Below are 24,752 nucleotides of genomic sequence, written 5' to 3' on the forward strand. Positions count from 1 at the left end.
GCTTACTGGTTACTTGGGTAGGAACAAATTTTTAGTACGTAACTAACTGCAAAGAAAAAAAAATTGGCTGTGCCACTACTAAAACTTTACCACAATGTTTACTCTAAGAGTCTTTAAAGGAATTTCTTAGTGAACTGTTTGAATTATATTAAATCCCTAGAAGCATTTGTCTATAAATGCACCCACAGATACTACCAGGTGTTCTTTATGGGATACGATAATTTCCACCACTGTCTCCTTGTGCATTAGGATCATTTTTGACCCAAACCGTTCACTACGCTGACTGCTGCCAATGTGATGCATTCGGAAGGTTTATTTATTTATTTATTTATTTGACTATGTCTTCAGCAGTAGCTGTACAGACTGAGTAATTATCCTATTACCTAATACTAGCTTTAAACCTATTTCTACTTATTACAGAATCAAACGATTCAACAGTGTTCAACAATTTAAAACATTTCTCTAAAGGATTGTTCTGACCAAAGAGCGTCCGATGTCCAGGGATCCAAAACGACAACCTTTGACGAGTACGGCGTACAGGTACTAAGAAGTTAGCTTGTTCCAGTAGCGAAGGGCAGTCGATCCGGTTTGTAACAATATCGTAAGCAAACATTCTTTGCAGGAATACTCGTCGATCTTTGAGGGATTCAAGTTTGATCAGTTGGCGCCGCTGCTCATACGGGGGCAGCCTTAGCGGATCATTCCAAGGTAATCGCCGCAAAGCGAAACGGACGAAGCTACATTGCACTCTTTCAATATGCATGATATGCACTTCATGATGTGGCGCCCAGATCTGGACAGCATATTCGAGCAAGCTGTGAACAAGCGCGCAATACACAGCTTTTAGGGCATACACATCGCGGAACTCGGACGCATTTCGACGAATAAAGCCTAACACAGCAAAAGCTTTTGCCGTGGTCGTTGTGATGTGTTCATTAAAGCTCAGCTTACAATCCATTATCACGCCCAAGTCCTTAATCGTTGTAACGCGTTCCAATATGACACCGTTGGCTGTGTACTCAAAGTTTAATCGTCCCCGCGATTTGTTGAAACTTATTACCTTGCACTTCAGAGCGTTCATCTCCATTCCATTTGCGACACACCATTCTGCTACAGTGTCGACATCTTGCTGCAAGGCGGCACAGTCAACCATTGAACTGACAACTCGATATATCTTAAAATCATCTGCGTACAAAAGATGATTTGACATCAAACGGTAAGTCAAGTCATTGACAAATAGGATAAAAATTAGTGGGCCGAGGTGGCTTCCCAAGTAACAATTCATAATCATTAATCAGCATGCCAGTTGATTAAATGTTCCACAAAGGCGCCAACAGTTGAACAAGAGTATTTTTGAACAAAATGGCGAATAAATGTTTCATGCAGTGGAAACTGTACGTTTGTTAAATATATTTCTGCTGATTGAATAACTAATCGTACAGAAGTTTAAAGACAGTTGCTTGGGTGTTCACATCATCTGTCTAATAGTGCTCTAATAATGATAGAATACAAGCTGCTTCTGACGTATTGGATGCCGTTATTCCACATATGATCTACAATGGAACAAGTAGTTTATCTCAAGTTTAATAAATATTGCTTGATCATTTTATTCAACTACACTGATATAGTTTAACAACTAGATGTAATCAGGTTTCTTTAATACAAATGTTACGCTTTTATTCAAGCAATGTTGATTAGAAGTGTTACTGTATCACTCAACAATCGTTGTTCGCCCTGCTCCTGTTTGTAAACACGATTGCTGATTAGGGGTCTAAGAAAAGCATCCCCGGCTACAAGCTTGAAGCCCACACAAAAATCTTGCAGCAGCTCAAAATATCACACTTTTAAAAACATTCTGACTCACCTTTTACACTACACGCTCCAACGACAGCAGCATCAGCAACAAAAACACCAGAAAATGTAACTGAAGTGGATCCTGGGCGGCTCCTCTATTTGAGAAGTTAGATTACCCACTATGGTGGCACCGGTCAAACCGGGCTCAGCTTCCCTATGTTCATATTTTCAGCTGCTTGGAGATATACACAATCGTTACCCATTTTCCTCTCGACACAAAACAGGAGCGGTGAAAATAATCTGATAAGTTCACTTGTTTGGGCGTTTAAATAAAAGAAAAGTTCGAAGTGTCACCAATCTCACAACACAACACCGTGAATACTGACGGACTAGCAAAACAATCAACATGCAAGCCTTATGATTAAACGTTGCGGTTACAATTATTCAAACATTGATCAGCTTCAATGTTTATGAAGCCAATTTGTTGAATAACATATTTAAGCAATGTTTAAGCAGCATATGTACGGTAATGTATTCGACTCAGGGATTGAATATTTATATACTACTTTAAATATGCCGATTCATGTAATTCGGATTGAAGCAGAGCAGATGCAGACGAGTGTGAATCCAAAGGTCCAGAGTTCGAGTCTTTCAATTGATGGGATTTGTTTCATAAAAATGTAATAAAATGGAGAGGTTGTGGCTATATGATCAGAAGAGAGACATATTCCAGATTAAATACAAATGCAGAAATGTAGAAAGTTAAATCATTTTTGCAATTTTATTGTTACAATGATATTTAAGAAACATTTAAGAAACGTTTTCGTAGCAATTGTAAAACCATATCTATTAATAGAAATAAATTTCGTGAGGTGTACCACGGCCCCAGCATGTTTTGATTATATTATGGTGGAATGAATGTCGAAAAAAGCTTGTTATTACGCAATATGCTGCTAATGCATAATAATGGTTTCTAAAACCATTCTCAAACGGTTAAACAAATAGCGTCATATAACATTGTTTATTAAACGTTGAAGAAAAGTTTATGATGGTTGTGTAAATAGCTGATGGTTCTAACGTTGAACAAGTGTTTCACAACCGATGTACGGTCATTGGATAAACATTCTTTTCATCGTGCTTATAGAACGGTTGATGTTGAATAGATTCTCATTTTTGGGCGAACAAGAGTTGAAGCACAGTTTTATTTCAAAGCTATTCAAATATAATACGACTAGCAGCTTAATAAAGTTGCTTTGAGAAACATTTCTTAAAGCAAAAATTGTTTCTTGGGTTCCTTGCGGCACGCCGGATGGTGTTTCAAAAGACGCCGATTTTGCTGATCTCAGTTTGACGTATGCGGATCTGTCTCGAAGATATGAGCGTAACCACATTATCAACCAATCGGGGAAACCTAAGCGCTCAAGCTTTTTCATCGCTAACTCGTGGGGAACTTTATTTGGGCATTGACCAATCCAAATTCCTGTGTGGTAGTGGTTTGTGTTCAGATTTCTCGTGTTAATCTATCTGTAAGAACTTTGTAAACATCTTTTGTTCTCACGTATATGGATAGGCTTGCAGTAGGTTTCGTGAGACTTTTTTTGGACAACTCAATAGAGAATCTTCGTAAATGTTCTCAGTTAATAACTGTGGAAGCGCTCATAGAACACGAGCTGAGAAGCAGGCTTCAGCTTGCTCGAATGGCGAATATCCCGGGAGCGGTCGTGTTGTGTACACGAAAAAAATGAAAAAAAAAGTCACTTGTGGTACACAGCGCGCGCGTGGTGTCACTGAGGGTGGCCGAAGACGCGACTGCTCGAGGTATATATAAAAAATTATCAAACTTTTTGGGATAAGACCACCAGCCGTTATTGGCCATTTTGTGCCAAGTTTGATGATCAAGTCAAGGGATCGGTTTCTAGTGAACCGATTTGGCTAAAATTTTGACAGTCGCCTTAGAGTTATGTAAATTTTGATTTTTATTAAACTGATTGAGTTCTGTTCTTTACTTCAAAAGATACGTATATAAGATGCGACAAAATAATCAGACCACCTTTTAACGTTGGCTATTTGCGGTCAATTTATCAGAGTGTCGCAATTCTTGAATGGAATCCTTAATTTTGACCCTAAACAGTTCAAAATTGTTGCATCAAATTGGCTGTAACAAAATGACCTCCATCACCTTCAACACAAATCTCCATGTGATTGTAAAATCACATGTTGTCTGCAGTATGAAGCTTGCTTACAATTTTGCGGATAATAAACTCTTTTTTGTAATTACCTTGTGAAAAGTTTATCTTTTTAGTTGGCTGAAGTATGCCGAAATAGCCTTCTTTTCATCACTAATGCAAGTGTGCCGAAAAGTACTAATACAGCAGGCTGAGAGCTTTCAAATAGAATACAATTTTGTTTGAGAATCACTCACTGCGTGGTGCTAGTGCTTTCTAGTAGAAAGCAATTTAGTTCCACATTTATTCACTTCTTGGCCCTAGCGCTGTAATGAGCTTTGATTCAGAGCTTTGCATATATCACAATCTAGATCGCTAAAAATGGCAACTGTTGCTGCGAAGAAGGATGTCCAGTTTGATCAAACGGTAATATTTCTCGCGTTTTTTACCACTTCGATGGACACTCACTTTGACAACATTTCTCAAAAGACTTAGAGCTTTCATCTGAAAAACAATTAAGTTTGAAATTTTCCCACTATGTGGTCTTTGTAGTTTCAAATATAGTCTAGTCGTCGTATATCCCGCATTTTGGACCACTTGAAAGAATACCGTCTCAGCAACGTTGCTGAGACGTCTTTCTCCAAGAAAACAATTAAGTTCGTGATTCAATCACTGTATTCGTTTAGTTCTGTAATTAGCTACGAGTTTGGTCTAAGCGTCCTATATGTCACGATCTGAACCATTTAAAAAAATACAGGTTTCAGAAGATTTGCTCAGAAGAATATAAGCTTTCTGATTTGTATAGGAGGTTTTCAAGAAATCTCTTTGGGAATCTCCTATTGAAATTTTCAAGACAATTGATAGGAAGTTTTCCAGCAGTTCTTTTGGAACTTTTCAATATGTAATTTCTTTGAAAAAAAAAAACTTTCGGCATTTTTATTGACAATTGCTTTGGAAAACCATTTTGCATTTCATTTAAAAATGTATTCATATATTTTTAATGTTTTGATTTTCTATATCTTCGGAAATAGAGGTTCCGACCCGGGATATCCCGGGACAAAAAATCCCGGGATCTTGAATAATTCGGGATTTCCCGAATCCCGGGATAAAATTTTCACCGTCCCGAAAATCCCGGGATTCCCGGGACACACATTCCTTACATATTTGTTTCACTTTAATTTGGATTTGGAATATTCGAAGTGTCGTGAACATTTTTCGAAAATCGCCTTCGAAAAAAAATAAAAGTAACCACTTCAACTGTGTGTGGACGTCAAATCAAAACTCATTGGAATTCGACTGAAACGATGCTGGAGCATTCCATTCGCTGTTTTGATTGCATCAAAGGGACACTTTCCGAAAAAGGCCATTCAGATCTTATGTTCGATAGTGATTTCGAGGTTTCAATAAACCTTCAGGAAGCTCTTCAGCCAATAAAACTCGCTTCAGAGGCTTTGGGTTGCTACATTACTGTCTGCGGAAGGCAATTCGAGTTTCTTGTATTCGAAGCTTAAGAAAAGTAACTTGAAATCGTCCTCTTTGATGCAATCACGAAAAGAATCAACGATTGGTGCCAAAAATAAATAATAACAGCGCTGAAGTTCATTCAAGGTCTTCCGTTGTTAAAGCAAGTGCCAGCAGAACTGGAAAGCTTGTCAAAAACGTAAATGATTAAGTTCATCAAGGAACTGGGATTTCGATAGTTTCAAGACAAAGACAGACCGATAATGATGGAATCGGATATAAAGGAATATGCCAACCCGTCCCAGTCTGATTCGGCAACGATTTATTTTTCAAAAGTAATTGCGAAAGAGCTGTCACTTTTTGAGGTATATGGTAAGTTAAACCGACAATTAATCCGACGTCAATCAATTGATTGATTGATTTGTCTTTATTAGAGAGACTTTCAGCCCAACGTCAATCAAAAAGCGAACGCATCTTTTTGAACACTGGAAATATCTGTTCTAAAAAGCAAACCAAACTGTCCGATGAAATCATTATTAGCGTTTGCTTCTTTCTTGAAGCCGTATTTTCAGAGAACTAATTCAAATTGATAAAACCAGTTACTTGATTTGATTTTTTTATTTAAGCAAATTGGTCGGGAAATGGAACCTCTATTCGGAAAGTATTTTGAGAATTTTTTTTAAATTTTTTTGGTAACACCTTCGGAAAGTTCTTCTAAACTTTGTTGGCAATCCTTCAGAAAACTCTTTGAGAATTTTATTTTGATTTATTTAATTGCTTCGACAATTCTTTGTTATTATTTTTGCATTCATTTTTCAATACATCCTCCTCTTCTTAGCGTAACGTCCTCACTGGGACAAAGCCTGCCTCTCAGCTTAGTGTTCTATGAGCACTTCCACAGTTTTTAACTGAGAGCTTCCTCTGCCAATGACCATTTTGCATGTGTATATCGTGTGGCAGGCACGAAGATACTCTATGCCCAAGGAAGTCAAGGAAATTTCCTTTACGAAAAGATCCTGGACCGACCGGGAATCGAACCCGTCACCCTCAGCATGGTCATGCTGAATACCCGTGCGTTTACCGCCTCGGCTATATGGGCCTTCAATACATATTTTCTATGAGTATTTGTTCTGCTATAAGAATGGAAATGCATTATAAAATACCTTTGAGAAATTATTTAATAAATACTTTAAAAATTTGATGATATTAGCTAGCAATTCCTTTGGTAATTTCTTCTTCAATTTCTTTTAAAATCACACAGTAAATTTCTTTGAAAATGATCGGGAAATTACTTCAAGATTTTTTTGGAAACTTCTTTTGCAATTGTTTAGGAAGTGCCATCGACAGCTTATTTGGTATTCTTTTTGGAAATTTCTTCTGCTGCAGAATTTTATTTCAGGATTCAGAAATAACAGTAGCAATTCCTTTGGAAAGTCATTCGGTAATTGCTTGAGGGTGCCTTTAGCTACTTCAATATTCAAACGTATTTGGAAATTGCTTTTTGGAATATTATGAAATTTTTTGAGAATATCTTGATTTCTGATGAACTTCTCGAAAACACCTTTATTTTTGGAAATTCTTTAGGTAATTACGATGAGATTTTCTCCGGCCATACCATTGTATTTTTTTTTTTTCAATTCGTAAAGAGTATCTAATTGAATCTCCAAAGTAATTACAAACAAAATTCTAAGGGAGTTTCCAATGCTGAAATAATACTGAACAAATTTTTAAAAATCCAATTTTGCAAATCCAATTTTGCAAAGAGCTATCAAAAGAATTACAAAAGTAATTGTCAGCTAAATTTCCAAAGGGATAGCAGATGAAACTTCCAAAGAAAGCCGGGATGAACCTGCCTACGGCAGAAAATCCCCGAATTAATAGATAAAAAAAAACTTCCAAAGAAACTGATAAAGGAAATCCCGTAAGAGTTGCCTGAGAAATTTGCACACCGTCTTCAGCCAAAGACCACAGACTGAGTACAACTTACACTAGGCAACGGATAACATGTAAGACTGTAAGACATCCAGTGGTTCAATGGAGAATTTTCCGTTTGGCGAATTTTTTCTCCCGACCGGAATGGGAATCGAACCCACAATCCGTGGCTTACAATACGCCTAAAAGGCTGGTGTTACTAGCAGTACGATCACGAACCCCACAATTATGCTGTAGGTATTTTCATATAAAATAACTTCAATCAATTTCCAATATTACTGCTGAGAAATTTCCAAAAGATTTATCAAATAAAATTCCAAAGAATTACCGAAATAGAAAACCCAAAAAAACATATATGAAGTTTTGGATCAAATCCAATAAAAAATGCTGAAAGAATTTTCAAAGAATTTGCCGAAGAAATTCCGCCAAAAGGAAAATCGAAATGTTTTCACAGGGTTACTTTTAAGAAATTCGCCAAACCGATTTGCAAAAGAAATACCGAATCAGTAAGAATTGACAAATATGATTCCAAAAGTAAGTTGAAAATATTCCCAAAGTAATAAGCACAGAGTTTTCCAAACAAATTGTAAAAAAAAAAAACAAAAAGAACTTTCAGACGAGATTCCCAAAGAAATTTCCGTAGAAGATATTTCTAAAAAAGTCCACAAAGCCATTGCCGAAGCATTTGTTACATAAGTTCCTACAAAAATCTTGAAAACTTTCACCAAAGCAATTGCGAGTTCAATTTTCGCTAAAACAGTTTCCAAAAGAAGTGGCAAAAAAATCTAAAAAATAATTTAGCAGGCTACGAATGAGTGTAATCAGTTTTATACCTTTTAATTTCGCCCTATTTTGCGTATCCTTTGACATCACTCATTCGTAGAGGGTATTCTGCTTAGAGGGTTCGAAAAGTCGGCACAAGATCATTATGTAGCAGGTTTAAAAAAATCCCAAAGAAATTCCCGAAGAAACTTTCAAAGTAATTTTAGAACCGATTTTCAAAGAAATTCGTTTAAGGAATTGCTGCACAGATATCCAAAGTTAAAACTGAAAAAAAAAGGAATTTCCGAATAAACTACTTGACACCGAGATCAAACTGCCAGCTCCAAAAAACAAAAGATCCACGTTGTGCGCGAATTTTGAAGTAAACTTTCAATGTGAAAGCTTCTTTTCTTCTAGGAGGGTTTTACAAACATAGTAATATGGATGCACAACGATTATATCAAGCTTTCAGCTTCTAAGAACAATACACCCTAAATATTTTTTACTGAAGTTTGCCGAGTTGAAAGTTTTAGCAAAATATTTGTGAAAATTCAGCAAGGTTTGCTGATTTGTTCAATCAAATCTACTGATCACCGTCAACTTTGCTGTAGCATCACATCATGAAAACTCTTAGTCTTCTGAGTAATTTTGCCGAAGACTCAAACTAAATTGTTTCCTATGTAAAAGCTTTTAGTCTTCTGAGCAACTTTGTCGAAGACAGTATCCTTCTAAGTGGTACAGATCACGAGATATACGACATTCAAACTGAAGTAGAAGATCCTAAAAATACTAGCGCCACGCAGTGAGTGATTCTCGAACTAAATTGTTTCCTATGTGATAGCTTTTAATCTTCTGAGCAACTGTACCGAAGACAGTATCCCTCTAAGTGGTCAAGAACACGAGATATACGACGTTCAGACTGAACTGGAAGATCCTAAGAGCACTAGCGCCACGCTGTGAGTGATTTTCGAACTAAATTGTTTTCTATGTAGAAGCTTTTAGTCCTCTGAGTAACTTTTCCGAAGACAGTATCCTTCTAAGTGGTCTAGATCACGAGATATACGTCATTCCAACTGAATTTTATGATCCTAAGAACACTAGCGTGGCGAGTGGTTCTCGAACTAAATTGTTTTCTATGTGAAAGCCCTTAGTCCTCTGAGTAACTTTGCCGAAGACAGCTTCCTTCTAAGTGGTCCAGATCACGAGATATACGACGTTCAGACTGAACTGGAAGCACTAGCTCTACGCAGTGAGTGAATCTCGAACTAAATTGTTTTCTATGTGAAAGCTCTTAGTCTTCTGAGTAACTTTGCCGAAGACCGTATCCTTCTAGGTGGTCCAGAACGCGAGATTTTGCACAACTACTGGCAAAATGTAGTGCTATCCCACATGTCCGACATGGTGCCCTGTATAGCAGATTCCCGGTGGCCAATGTTTCCGGAACCACTATTTCAACATATCAACATATTCTTGACGAAATTATCTATCAAATAAGACTTTGGTCATATGAATTGGTGAAAAAATCATCTTTCTATAAGAGTTTGATTTTCTGGGTCATAATGACCCCAATGCATTATTCGTAACTTTTTTTGTGGCGCCATTTTGGTTTGACCTTAAGAATTTTTTTTAAAGACTCGTTTCTGCAAAATATTAAAAGTCAAGAATTTTCATTGCGATAAGCTAACTAACAAAAGAGATATTAATGCTTGAAATCACGTTTTGGGTCATAATGACCCTAATGCACGACTAAGGTTAAATATGGCATAGCAAGAAGAAAGGTATTCATACCCTAGATGGAATAATATTCCTTGTGAAGAATTAGCAATAATTTAAAATTCACCAATAAAAGAAATCAAAAAAGGAATAATATTTTACCAGAAACTGTGTATCCAAACCATAGAAGGTTTATATCACTAACAATAGTAACATACCTGACAGAAAACTTCCAGCCAGCGAGTCGTCTTGAGCACTGATGGGCGCCACCAGTAACGCAATTACCGGTATAAATTTAAGAAACAGCATCTTCATCTTATCGCACCGTCCGTCTTCTCACTGCACGCTGGAAGATTGCTTTGCATCAATTAATGCGAATTACGCGTCTAATCACTTCGCGGACATTGACATTCACTTAGCTTTAAAAGGCTTTTCTGAGCACTGACTTCACGGGCAACAGCCCCACCAAGCTTCACAACCAATATCGGGCACCAATTATGTTGTTATTCAATAATAAATATCACTTTTCCCTTTTTTTCTTCGATGCTTCTCTTCTACACCATTTCTTCCATAAGACGCTCGTTATTCTGATTATATAATTATATGTGTAGGAATAACGTGTTTCCGAGCTTGATCTCACTTGGTTGGCGTCTGTTCCACAAGATTCGTTTCTTCCCGTGTCTTGCCTTTATCACTCTGTTTGATGTTATTCCACCGAGAGCTTGGGCAGCGGTTTTGTTTTCTGTTGCGCGCTTATCCTCCTCTTTCACTGAACCACTTTTCACGCGCGCAAGCCTTTTCAGGTTGACTCACTCCACGAGATCGACGCGCGTCCGCCGGCAGGAAACTAGACCACCATCCAGCGGTATATCGGGCACGGTTTTGTAGAAGGCGATGTGTGCGCTTGGGAGTTTGTGTGTATCTGCAAAATAAGGTAAGACCAAGATTTGCTTTTAGTGGGCTGCTGTTGAGAGAGAAATCGGATGCGTTTTCTGCATGACTGCAGTGGAATTTCAGATTTTATGATATCAAGATCAATTCAATGCAGGTTCAAGGGAAACCTAGGTCGGAAGGGGCACATTTGCGTCGTTTGAAAATTTCCATTCGTCTTTTGTAATGGAAGATTGTTTTTCGGTTATCGGTGCGAGAGTTAATTGCGTGATGAGCATTAATCATGGCATGGTTTACGAAAATCCAGGAGGTAAGAGCCAGACGTTAAAGAATAATCGGATACTATAAGAATTGATTCGACAATAAAAAGCCACGATACGTGGAACTGTACAACTCTGGGAGCACCCATAACTGACGTGGATTTTTTTTTTGACAATTTTTGTTACACCGACCCCTTTGCAGTCCATTTGCCCATACCTAATGCATGGATCGTCATGGGATGCTTACATAAGGCCGAATTTCAAAAGGCTGAATGCACAAAAGCCTGAAATTGCAAAAATGCAGGAAATGAGTTATAGTACTTCTTCTTTTTTTTCTGGCGTAACGTCCCAACTGCGACAAAGCCTGCTTTCAGCTTCTATACGCATTTCAACAGTTATTAATTGAGAGCCTTCTCTGCCAATGACCACTTTGCATTTGTATATCGACAGGCAGGAAGATTCTTTATGCCCGCGGTTGTCAAGGAATCTTCCATTACAAAAAGTTTCTGGCTCGAGGGAGAATCGAACCCGTCACCCTCAGCATGACTACCCGTTCGCTAACCAGATCGGTTACATATATGATTCCTAGTCAAAGAATGTGCTTTGTGAAGAGGCTAATGATGCATACGAACTAACACAAAAAATGACTGATGGTATTTCAATCGGAGATTTTTCCTTCTTTGAGCATAAGCTATTCTTTCGAGTCATGCTGTTATGAAGATTAGTTGCTATTACAGCTGCCAACAATGTGATCAGAGATTTTTCCTTCTTTAGAATATATGCTATTCTTTGGAGAAATATTGTCATAGTTATGTAGGCGATCAATAATGCATACTTTAGCGCGGAAAACAATTCTAACGCTTTCCGATTTCGAACATAGTAACGGAAGCATATTCGTCCAATGAACCATCAACCAATGAGCGGTGGTGCATCAAATGTCAAACTCAAGCAAAACCAATGCAAGTGTCAGGGCTGAGTGGTCGGCCAACTAGCAAATTTTCATAAATATCATTATATCAGTGTACGATAAATGATCAGTGTACGATTGAACAGATTAGATTTTGTCTGTTTGTCTGTGATGTTAGTGTTTCCTTTAGGCTCGCATGACTGCCTTTAGGCTCGCCGTTTGAAAACTAGTCGAATCATTATTTCAGCCTTATGATATTTCAGCCTTTTGTATTTCAGCCTTTTGTACGTAACCCCTCGTCACACTTGCAAACGGGTGCAATGACTCCTACCGTGCTGTCTGCAGAGATGCTGGAGAGGATCATCGAGGTGCACTTTCCGCGCTTTGATCCTCGAGAAGGGTCAGATGAGTAACTTGCGGGGATTGCTAAATCCTTTAGCGTACTTAAGGCCTCAGGTCCGGACGGAGCTCTGTCCTTTTTTTAAGTAAAAGATCGGATTACTCTCCGGCCCACCAAACATATTCCTATTGCCGGCAAACCGTACGTTTCTTCGGGGTCACCAATAAGGCATTTCTTTGAAGAGGGGCTAGCAATGCAGCAATAAACATCGATGACACGCTCCTTTAAGAATCCGCCGAGGTAGCATGCTGGCACTTTTCCAGCTTCCCTGGTGGCCTTACCACTCCCTATGTCCTCAGAAGGCGGCAAGGTCAACCATCGGGCCTGCGTCCAACTGCTCTTTAACCTCCTGAAGGCTAAGGCTCCATCAGCTAGCACCATAAGAAGCTGCTGATGATGGGGCTTCCACCTGCCCCAGCCCTTACCGGAGACAATGTTCGAACCACGGGCTCGGATCCAACCCAGCAGATCAACGGCCAGGAGCTGGTGTCTACTACCTACTTACGAGGGCTTCGTGGTCGCCAAAGTAAACGGGGTCTTCTTCTGTAGCTTTTATGCGCCTCAGCGTTGGTCTATCCAGCAGCTCACGCAGATGGACCGTATGACCATAGGCGAAACTACTGGGGGTGCCGGGGGTGCCAGGCACCCCCTAGAATTTTACTGCGCTGCTGTGAGATATAGGGCGATGAATGATGAATGGATGAACTAATGATTATTTGTTTGTAGTGCACCCCCTGGTAAATGTCCGTAGTTTCGCCAATGCGTATGACGACTGTGATGACAGGGCAAAGGCCAGCGGTAACAGCACGCGACTTCAATGACTGGACGTTGGAATGGGGAAGCCGTTTTACGAAACAACGAGATCAGATTCTGCTATAGATACTGGCCATGCTAGATGTCGAACTAGCTATGTCGCTGTCAATACCGAAAGTATCTTTAATCGGAACGGAGTGGAGTCGATTATCAATGTTACCTTTTGTAGTCCTGACCTTACAAGTAGTTTGAACTGGAGGGTAGGCGGTGGCTCACTCACTGCGATCACCTGACCGTTCGATACAGCATCAGCTACAACAACAGCAGGAAACTAGTAGAGGAAGTGCCCGAGCAGAAGAGAATAACAACAGCTTAACAAAATGCGTTATTTTGGCAAAATAACTGCATAATGGAATTAGTTATTTTTATGTTATTAACATAACATATTGAGTTATAAACTTGTCTGTCATAAGCGGCAAAATAACAAGTCACATAACAAAAATTTGTTCCTGGAAAATCAATTTAATAACATGTTTTGTTAGTGTCAATAACATCTTAATAACAGTGAATTTGGAAAAAAGTTCAAGAACAAGTTTTGATATTAAAGAGTTATTGATAACATCCCGAAAGCTAAATTAGTTATGATTTCAAACAATCGCACATGCTGTTGAATAGGATGCTAAAGTGGAGGCGATATGCGTACACTTTTTTTTTTTATTCTTCAATCACTTAACCTAATTTACAGCTCTATTGTCCACTAGGGCACTGCGTGAGCGATTCTAATTGGAAGCTGTACATACACTTTGTACAGCGCCTAAATGTATTCTATTTCTAATTGTACTACATCGAACTGGTGGCCGTTGCGCTGCTTTCACTGTCTACCCTATCGTGGTAGAATGATGAGCTCGAAGATGTTGATGTGTGGCTGTTGGTTGTTCCTATTTCCAGTCCGATTGGGGGTCCATTATGGGTTGCCGTTCGCCGATGTCCAAGTATCCGGGTTCATTTGAGCCATGGGCTCAGAAGAGGGTCAGTGTCAGCTGCTCTCAGGGGGAAAGAGCAACTGACGAAAGTGCCGGGGCTGGGATCGAACCCATGACCATCTGCTTATGAAGCAAACGTGTAGCCACTACGCCACGGGCCCCGGCATATGCGTACACTTTATCCGTGGTTAAATGAAATCATGTACGCATATGGCCTCCACATTAGCATCCTTTGCTACATCATATATGACTTCGTGTTGGCTGAGAATGCTACACATATTTAGACTAGCATGTGAGAATGGCGGAACAATCATTGCGAACTTCAGTTTCTCTCTTCCCTATAGGCATATTTTCAACTATTCATGTAATCTTTAACCACAAATTGGTAGATCCAACTTCATCCTCTGGAGCGACAAGGAAAACATGTGAAAATATAAAATACACCTCGTCCTTTTTTTACGTCCATGCTTGGCTAATCGACAAAAAATTCTACCGCTAAGACAATGAGAAAACTCAACAGTTTATATTTTTTTAAACATCTGCGTGATTAGGAGAAGTGTACAAATATATAAAAATGTGTATTTTGATCATTATTTTGGCAGTAGAAATTTTTTTCGCTGAGCCAATAGTGGACGTAAAATAAGGTTTGGGTGTATTTCTCTTATATTTTCAGCATTTGAATTTCGGTTCCCATACAGAGTACCTCGGATCATTATCATCGTTTGACGAATTCTTTTCAAGATTACGGCTCAGCTATGGATTATTTCCGGAAGAGCCTTTATTTAGTTTTAAATATTGTTTATAATGTTTTTCGAAAAGATAAAGAGGTTTTGTGCCTTTTTGAGAACGATTTCACGCATAGTTTTCGAAATCACTCAAAGGGGGTTTTCCCTCTTCCCAAATTTAGAGTTAAAAAAAAATAAATAAATTAATAAAATATTTCTGAAGCATAACTCGCGAAATACTGTAAATAACGTTGTTGAATGACGTATCAGAAGGCCGGCTCCTGAGGCACGTTATCCTCCATTTGGGACATTTGTGCCATTAAAAATATACATTTTAAATATATACATTTTAAATACATTTCTGCTGTATAAGTATGGGATCAACCATTCTCAAGCAAACTTTAGCTTAAGAAACTGTTGTTCAGTTACTTCTGTTCCTTGGGATAGCATAAAGTATTTGTACACTCTCAATAATACAATAATAATCAAACTTGTTCCACAACAAAATGTAATATTGAAATGTTATGTAATGGCTGTATACCAATAGCTTGATCATAACAAAATAAGATTGTCCAACAAAACATGTTATGGAAACGTAATGCCTTGATAATACAATAATAACAAAACGAGATATAAAAACAAGTTTTGTAATTTCGTAGTTATTAATTTGATATTCCCCTCTGCTCGGGTGGCGACTAGGCCAAGGCCAAGTCCTCGTAGGTGGAAGACATCATACTTCAACGACGAGGTATTTAAGGAGGCGCTCCGTCTTGAGCGGTTTATGAGAAGACGTGCTGGTAGCGATGCTCTCGCGTGCATGCGATGCGACTACGGCTAGGCAAGTCCACTCTAGAAATAAGAGACCAGCGGCTTACTGGTGGATACAAGTGATAGTGAACAAGGGTCACACGACGGACGGGTCTTAATGTCCAGACACGTGAGGAGGTCTAACCAACCGACGATAATGCAGGTTACACAGCTACACCTCTGAACCACTATGAAGCCGCACAATAGTTGCTGTGGCAGTCAGTCTCGAAGTACAGTATGTACACACAGTGCCCTATTATCGTACCCATACCGCATCCCTCCCGATAACGGGAACTGGGAAGCAGATAAGGCCAAGCTAGCGGCAATATGTACAACTCGTCGTTTTCCGGTCCAGGAAATAATTTTCACGTCGCACGAGGGCTTCGCAATAGCGAAGATCAACGGGGTGTACTATTGCAGTTGTTATGCCCATCCCAGGTGGCCGATAGACCAGTTCTCGTCTATGCTGGGTCATAGACGCGCTATCAAGCGCACTGGTGGGATTGAGTCCCGTGGTCACCGACTGGGTGATTGAGTGGAGTAGCTGCTTGACTAACGCGAGAGGCTGGGCTCTACTCGATGCTATGGCTAAGAAAATCCTACAGTAGAAACGGTGCAGAGTCCGTCATTGATGTGAACTTCTGGAGCCCGGGTCTAAACCCTACACACTAAGATCAGCTCGGTATTTTGCCAATCTTTTTACTGAGTTCTCAACAGCAGATTTAACTCGGTACGCTCGGTTATTTATTTTGCGGATATTCTGTAAATGAGTTACCGAGTTCAGCTAATAAACTGTCAAAAGTTACTGATGTACTGTAAATATCGTTACTGGTGAACGGTAAATACGATTACCGAGTGTACCGAGATAAATCTGCTGTTGAAAACTCAGTAAAAAGATGGAAAAAATACAGAACTCAGTGAAAAAGTTACTGAGCTGGAACATCTGAATCTAAGTGTGTAGGTCGGACTGGTGGATCGACGATGGATACTCGCACAGTGACCATCTGGTGATTCGATACAGGACCGAAGAGGAAGAAGATGGCCACAGCCAAAGGTTATCGACCGTCATCGTAGATGGCTGACCTCGCACTTCAATAAACCGGCATTAGTGGAGCGATTGCTCCACTTCGATATCCGGCGATGATCTGGTCGGAACCCTAATCCGTGCATGCGACGTCGCAATGGCAAGGCAATCGCTACCCAGAAGTAAACGCAAACCGGTATACTGGTGGTGTCCAGAAATCGCAAAACTTTGCCTAAGAGCTAGAAGGAGGATGCAAAGAGCTCGCACCGATGAGGGTAGAATGGAGCGAAGTGAGGCCTACAGAGCGGCTAAGCTAGCGCTGAACAAAAAGATTGAGGCGCGTAAGTGGGCGTGCTCCAAAAATCTGTCAGGCTGCCCAACTCGACCCCTTGGGGTGATGCCTATAGAGTGGTCATGGACAAAACGAAGGACGCGTCAGCACCCTCAGAACAGCACCGCCCTCCCTCCCGAGATGCAGAAGATCGTGGAAATGCTGAACCCGCGCTACGATACCAGACCATGGGCTCCTGTCCCCTATGGCCAAATCGGCCAAAGCGAGGTCACCCTCTAGTAACAAACGATGAGCTCATCGGAATAGCGAAGTCACTTAAGTTGAACAAGGCTCCGGGTTCAGACGGTATCCCGACAGTAGCCATCAAGACGACTATCGAGGATAGCCCTGACATGTTCAGTATGACTATGCAGATGTACCTGGACAGAGGCGAATTTCCGGAGAGGTGTAAAAGATGGGTTCTATACTGAAGGGTCGATAGACGGTGGATGCCATTGGGCCTGTAACCGAAACGGCCGAGATAGCACTACAAAAGAAGTGAACGAGAACCCGCTATTGCGCGGTCGTCACGCTGGACGTCAAGGACGACATCGGCTAGGCTGCCAACGAGTGCGCCACACACCACCGAGGAGTCCCGGTTAGCCTATGCCGGATACTGGAGACCTCATTTAGAATTGGGTGCTAATCTATGATACCGAGGAAGGCGAGAAGAGCTACAAGATCATTGTGGGGGTACCTCATGGGTTCATCCTAATCACTGAAGCGATTAGTCATGATCGACGATAATCTGAAATTCGGAAGCCACGTGGAATATGCCTGCAAAAGGGCAAGCAAGGCGATAATGGCATTATCAAAGATAATGTCAAATAATTCGGCAATAGTCTCGAGTAAGCGTAAGCTGCTCGCGACAATAGCGGTCTCCATACTAAGGTATGGCATGGTCGAAAGCGCTTGAAGTCAATCGAAACGTGAAGCGACTCAGAGTACGCACAGGTTAATGTGCCTTAGGGTGGTCAGCGCATACCGCCCGGTCTCAAAGTACTCGGTATATGTGCTAGCGGGCATGATGCCCATAGCACTAGAGGTGACAGAGGATGAAGAGTGCTTCGAGAGACGTGGCATAAGAGGCGCGAGGTGGATCGTCTATGCTGAAGTAGAAAAGGGAATGGGATTCCTTCAGCAAGGGTAGATGGACACACAGGCTCATATCGAACATGTCTAAATGGACGAGCAGGCCCCATGGCGAGGTGAATTTTCAATTGACACAATTTCTGTCAGGCCATGGGTGCTTTAGGTGGTATCCGCACTGATTCCGTTACTTCCACGATCTCCTGAATCGTGCAAGTTGAGTTGACCCTCCTTCCCATCCGGGAGCTTGAGTTTAACGGGTAGTCTATGGTAATATCAGGGGAGAGAGGACAACTTAAGGCGGTAGCTTGTGGAACGCTTACCAATAGAGAGTACTCATGTACGGTCCCCCCTTCTCGAAGTCATCCCTAACAGGCGTACAGCGAAGGTAAGGATGTGAGAGAATGAGTTTTTAGAGGGTCGATCCCCACATAACCCGAGGAACCACCTCTTGGGTATCTGATCAGCAGATTTTCTCATTCTATAACCCTTTCGTGACGAATCAGCACAATTGTGCTGTTGAGCGGCGGTAACAGTTTTTCATATTTTTTTCATCTGTTTAGACTTTGTTTTATGTGATGTAAACTGTTTTAATAATTCAGCCATTACTTATACTTGTATGTGTGCAAACAAACTTTTGTTTACGTTGCCTGTGAGATTTATCACAACAAGGTAAATAAAAAAAGGACTAAAACTGTAAAACATGAAAAGGTTGTGTCTGTCGCATATTTTTTGTTTCCGATTTTTATAGGTAGTCAAAGCTAGAAATCGAAAGATAAAGAGATGTTCTTTCAAATGAGGAAAAATAATTGTTGTTTTGTTGGAAAATCTACGAGTTCTGAAGATCAAAAACATTAAATCGGAGTGTGGAGAACAGACCCTGTAATACCCAATCCCGCCTTAGGGTGGTGTATATTTGAAGCATTTTTGAACTCTTTCATATTTTTGGCAGATCGTCAGAACTGTTATACGTATCTTAAAATGGTTTTTGGTGTCTTTTAAACCGTATTTACATTTTTCTTTTAAGATCTGAAAATTGATGCTTTGATTTATTGTCTTTTGATTCATTCCTTTTTTTTTAGAATTGAATACACTCTGAAATATTTTTTCTTAAAGCTACAAAGTTGTCCATAAAAAATAAAAAAATCAAAAAATAAATTAACCAAGGAAAATACAAAAATGTAGGGATGTTTAAAAAATGAAATTTTAAAAATTGAAAACCAAATTTCATAAAATCGCTTATAAAAAACAATAGCCGTCGAAAACGGTAAAGGCTGGGTATGCTGCGCAATTCAGATCCCATTGTGATCCACTAGCCTCTGCCCAGCAACTCCTATCCCTACCTCCTCGTGGTACCGGCCGGAAACTATGAGCAACCTTAGGGAAGATCGGGTAACCAACCCCGGTGGGAACTTTGGTCATAGGCTGACAGGGAAGGGGGGTTTGCATCGGCAAACCTGAGCGTCTGTTCTCCAGGAGGAGCGGCTCACAACAGCGTCTGATCCCCATGTTAGGGACGGCTGATCTACGTCCGGGTGCCAGGGAAGGACTCTAAGCTCAACTGTACACTATGGTCCTCCGGAGAGTAGGGGGTTGGTGGCAGGCCCTACGAGCCAGCCGTAAAAAACCATTGTAATGGAAAATCAGCAACAGAATAATGCGAACCGAGACCAACGGCAACGACCCCAGCGAACACAAAGGACTTGCGATTGGAAACTCGGTACGTGGAACTGCCGATCTCTCAACTTCATTGGGAGCACCCGCATACTCGCCGATCTACTGAAGGACCGCGGGTTCGGCATCGTAGCGCTGCAGGAGGTGTGTTGGACAGGATCCATGCTGCGAACGTTTAGAGGTAATCATACCATCTACCAGAGCTACGGCAACACACGCGAGCTGGGAACAGCTTTCATCGTGATGGGTGATATGCAGAGGCGCGTGTTCGGTTGGTGGCCGATCGACGAAAGAATGTGCAGGTTGAGGATCAAAGGCCGATTCTTCAACTTCAGCATAATAAACGTGCACAGCCCACACTCCGGAAGTACTGATGATGACAAGGACGCATTTTACGCGCAGCTCGAACGCGAGTACGATCGCTGCCCAAGCCACGACGTCAAGATCATCATAGGTGATTTGAACGCTCAGGTAGGCCAGGAGGAGGAATTCAGACCGACGATTGGTAAGTTCAGCGACCACCATCAGACGAACGAAAACGGCCTAAGACTCATTGATTTCGCCGCCTCCAAAAATATGGCCATACGTAGCACCTTTTTCCAACACAGCCTCCCTTATCGTTACACCTGGAGATCACCACAGCAGACGGAATCTCAAATCGACCACGTTCTGATTGACGATCGGCACTTCTCCGACATTATCGACGTCAGGACCTATCGTGGCGCCAACATCGACTACGACCACTATCTGGTGATGGTCAAACTGCGCCCAAAACTCTCCGTCATCAACAATGTATGGTATCGGCGACCGCCACGGTACAACCTAGAGCGACTGAAGCAACCGGATGTCGCATCAGCATATGCGCAGAATCTCGAGGCCGCGTTGCCAGACGAGGGCGAGCTCGATGTGGCCCCTCTAGAGGACTGCTGGAGTACAGTGAAAGCAGCCATCAACGACGCAGCCGAGAGCACCATCGGGTGCGTGGAACGGAATCGACGGAACGAATGGTTCGACGAAGAGTGCAGAACGGTTTTGGAGGAGAAGAACGCAGCGAGGGCGGTAATGCTGCAGCAAGGGACTCGACAGAACGTGGAACGTTACAAACAGAAGCGGAAACAGCAGACCCGCCTCTTTCGGGAGAAAAAGCGCCACCTGGAAGAAGCGGAGTGTGAAGAAATGGAACTGCAGTGCCGTTCCCAAGAAAATTATTAGAAGCTCAACGCATCCCGCAATGGCTTCGTGCCGCGAGCCGAAATATGCAGGGATAAAGACGACGGACGGACGTGAGGTGATCGAAAGGTGGAAGCAGCACTTCGATCAGCATCTGAACGGCGTGGAGAACATAGGCACGGGAGCCCACGGCAACGGAGGAAACGACGACGCCAGTGCAGCGGAGGACGGAAATGAACCAACTCCCACGCTGAGGGAAGTTAAGGATGCCATTCACCAGCTCAAAACCAACAAAGCAGCTGGTAAGGATGGTATCGCAGCTGAACTCATGAAGATGGGCCCAGAAAAGTTGGCCACCTGTCTGCATCGGCTGATAGTCAGGATCTGGGAAACCGAACAGTTACCGGAGGAGTGGAAGGAAGGGGTAATCTGCTCCATTCACAAGAAAGGCACCCATTTGGAATGTGAAAACTTCAGGGCGATCACTATTTTGAATGCTGCCTACAAAGTGCTATCCCTGATCATCTTTCGTCGTCTGTCACCTAAAACAAATGAGTTCGTGGGAAGTTATCAAGCCGGCTTCATCGACGGCCGGTCGACAACGGACCAGATCTTTACCGTACGGCAAATCCTCCAGAAATGCCGTGAATACCAGGTTCCAACGCATCACCTGTTCATTGACTTCAAAGCGGCATACGACAGTATCGACCGCGCAGAGCTATGGATAATCATGAACGAAAACGGCTTTCCTGGGAAACTGACTAGACTGATTAAAGCAACGATGGACGGTGTGCAAAACTGCGTAAGGGTTTCGGGTGAACTATCCAGTTCATTCGAATCTCGCCGGGGACTGCGATAAGGTGATGGACTCTCATGCCTACTCTTCAACATCGCTCTGGAAGGTGTTATGCGACGAGCCAGGCTCAACAGCCGGGGAACGATTTTCACAAAATCCGGAAAATTTGTGTGCTTTGCGGACGACATGGACATTATCGCCAGAACATTTGAAACGGTGGCAGAGCTGTACACCCGCCTGAAACGCGAAGCAGAGAAGGTCGGACTGGTGATCAATGCCTCAAAAACAAAGTACATGCTGGTAGGCGGAACCGAACACGACCGGATCCGTCTGGGTAGTAATGTTACGATAGACGGGGATACTTTTGAGGTGTTGGAGGAATTCGTCTACCTCGGATCCTTACTGACGGCTGACAACAACGTGAGCCGTGAAATTCGGAGGCGCATCATCAGCGGAAGTCGGGCCTACTACGGGCTCCAGAAGAAACTGCGGTCGAAAAAGATTCACCCACGCACCAAATGCACCATGTACAAAACGCTAATAAGACCGGTGATCCTCTACGGGCACGAGACATGGACCATGCTCGAGGAGGACCAGCAAGCACTCGGAGTTTTCGAGCGACGCGTGCTAAGAACGATCTTCGGCGGTGTGCAGGAGAACGGTGTGTGGCGGAGAAGGATGAACCACGAGCTCGCTGCACTGTTCGGCGAACCCAGCATCCAGAAGGTGGCCAAAGCCGGAAGGATACGGTGGGCAGGGCATGTTGCAAGAATGCCGGACAACAACCCTGCAAAGCTGGTGTTTGCAACTGATCCGGTTGGCATAAGAAGGCGTGGAGCGCAGAGAGCACGATGGGTGGACCAGGTGGAGCGTGACTTGGCGAGCATCGGGCGCGACCGATGATGGAGAGCGGCAGCCACGAACCGTGTATTATGGAGAAATATTGTTGATTCAGTTTTATCTTGAGTTTGATGTAATACTAAATGAATGAAAATAAGCCGTCGAAAACATGTTTAAATAGGTTTTAGATGACAAAAAATGATATTTAATTCCAAATCCAAAATGTGGGTATTAGATGGTTAACCCTAAAAGGGATACCTGGGGTCCATTTGGACCCCAGGCGCTTTCAGAGCTCGTCTTTGATGGAACACACTCAGCGAGGTGGCGAAACTGAGGCCATGAAGGTATCCCTTTTAGGGTTAAAATCCAATTTGTAAATATCAGTGCAATTCATTTTAAAACAAGCAATTTTTCGCAGCAGGGAACAATATGCATTTCGGTAAATATTTTAATATTGTCTGCTTGACACCGATAATCGCAAATTACCCATCATCCAACAGCCCAATCCATCTCCCCAGGTCCATTCATTCGTCTGGATCGATTCATACTTCGAATACCGATAACGGTTGCACTACACTCTCTCCTGCTGCTTTGCATTCCGGTTGTTAAGTCAACAGGTTGTGAAATTCCGAAAACCTCCTCCACCTCACTTATCATTCTACTCCGGCTCTCGTGGCAATAATGGATGGTTGGTCCTCCAACAGAGAGTTTACATTCAGCAGAACTGGCGACGACCGTCGTCGTCGGTTAGTGTCGGTTGTCGTCGGTGAATGTGTGAGAAGGAAAAATAGGTTACCAGGGTTCAGTGTCCGAGAGGAACGAAACAAATGTCCACACGTTCCAAAGTTTAGGTCAAGGCCATAAAAAGGCATTCTTATGGAGGAACGTGCCACAATGCCGACGATGGATTTTAGGAATGAAAATCGAAAACAATTTTGATGCGGAAATATTCCGTAGATCATTTTGGTTATGCCTGCATCGAGACGTAACAAAAGAATTGAATTGAAGAGTTAGGAAACACAATTTAAAAGCCTTAAAAAGCAATAACCATTAGACGAATTTGAATGCAGCCAGTGATGATAGCGCAGGAAACACCTTTTCGAGAAGTGGCCGATACAGGTGCCAACAAACTATGTGTGCTATTGACGCCTCGGCTTTCACCGGCGAGGCGACCACCTCCAAAGCGGACTGCGAGAAGAATTCGTTTCTCTCTCGATGAGATGAAAGAGAAAGACTTCGATTACAATCACGTTCATGATACCCGCGCAGCTGTATATTGAAGACCGTCAGAGGTGTTGAAATGAAGAAGACGACATGGGTGAAGTGTGTGGGGGTGTAGTTTGGCGTCAGAGCGTTAAAGATCAATCATAATTTTAACCATGATTATTGATTAACCGTTATAATCAAATGTTACATTAACCATCGCGTGATCTTTGTATTTTGCACAACACGTTGACACATCTCGCAGCATTAGCGTGGTGCTGGTGGTGATGGCTAACCGCGCGAGCTACGGAAGGTTAACCCGTTAACGGCCAAGGTGTCTCACAATTTAAATCTTTAAATACATTTGTTATCAAAGGTCAAGTTCCAATAAAATAAAGGGTGTCCACGATGAAATTGGCACACAGAAAATATTGTATAACTTTTGATTGCGTTCGTCAAAATAGCTTATTTTTTCATGAATAGTATGTGTAGCTAATACCATAAAATTTGCAACCTCTGCAAAAATTCCTGAAGAGAACTCCAGAGCAAACCGTATAGAGCGATTCCAAGCAACAGCATCAAAATTAAGGAAATTTTTTAATTCATGATTTTCTATTGAACTGAAACATTGCACAGTTTTTCAGTTCCATCTAAATAGCCATTTTTCGATATCAAATTTTTATTTTGAATCACGACTAACTTTTCAACAGGGTGTATGTGAAAATGGTTCAAAAATATTCAAAAATCTGCACAGCCAAAACGGTTCGTTCGATTGCTATGAATTTTTCAGCAAAGTTAGATAACTAAATGGTGATTCCTAAGAAAATATACACTGTGAAAAAAAATCTTTTTTAACATGAAAAAATATAATTTTTGGCACAAAAATTCAAATATCTCAAAACCCTATCTTTTTACCAACGTAATTTTTTTAGGGAAGACGGTCCATTGTATAAGCAATCTACCATAAAAATTTGGTGATGGTAAACTAATAAACAAAAAAGTTATAACATTTCAAACATTTCACAATTTTCACATTTGGTAAATATTTTTTTCTGTGTAAATTATTTCGGTC

At 41.6% G+C, this 24,752-nt stretch overlaps 1 protein-coding gene across 4 annotated transcripts in view; it reads right to left on the reverse strand.

The window, feature by feature from the left end:
• The window catches only part of LOC109409024 (protein masquerade), an 84,491-nt gene that overhangs the window by 18,627 nt on the left and 41,112 nt on the right, over positions 1 to 24,752 (reverse strand). For all 4 annotated transcript variants that reach the window (XM_062856958.1, XM_062856959.1, XM_029874217.2 and 1 more), the window contains exon 2: positions 10,046 to 10,749. In XM_062856958.1, coding sequence (XP_062712942.1) covers positions 10,046 to 10,142 — 97 coding nt within the window. In that variant the 5' untranslated portion in view covers positions 10,143 to 10,749. The remainder of the gene's footprint in view (positions 1 to 10,045; positions 10,750 to 24,752) is intronic.

This window comes from Aedes albopictus, chromosome 3 (assembly GCF_035046485.1).
Source record: "Aedes albopictus strain Foshan chromosome 3, AalbF5, whole genome shotgun sequence".
NCBI lineage: Eukaryota > Metazoa > Arthropoda > Insecta > Diptera > Culicidae > Aedes > Aedes albopictus.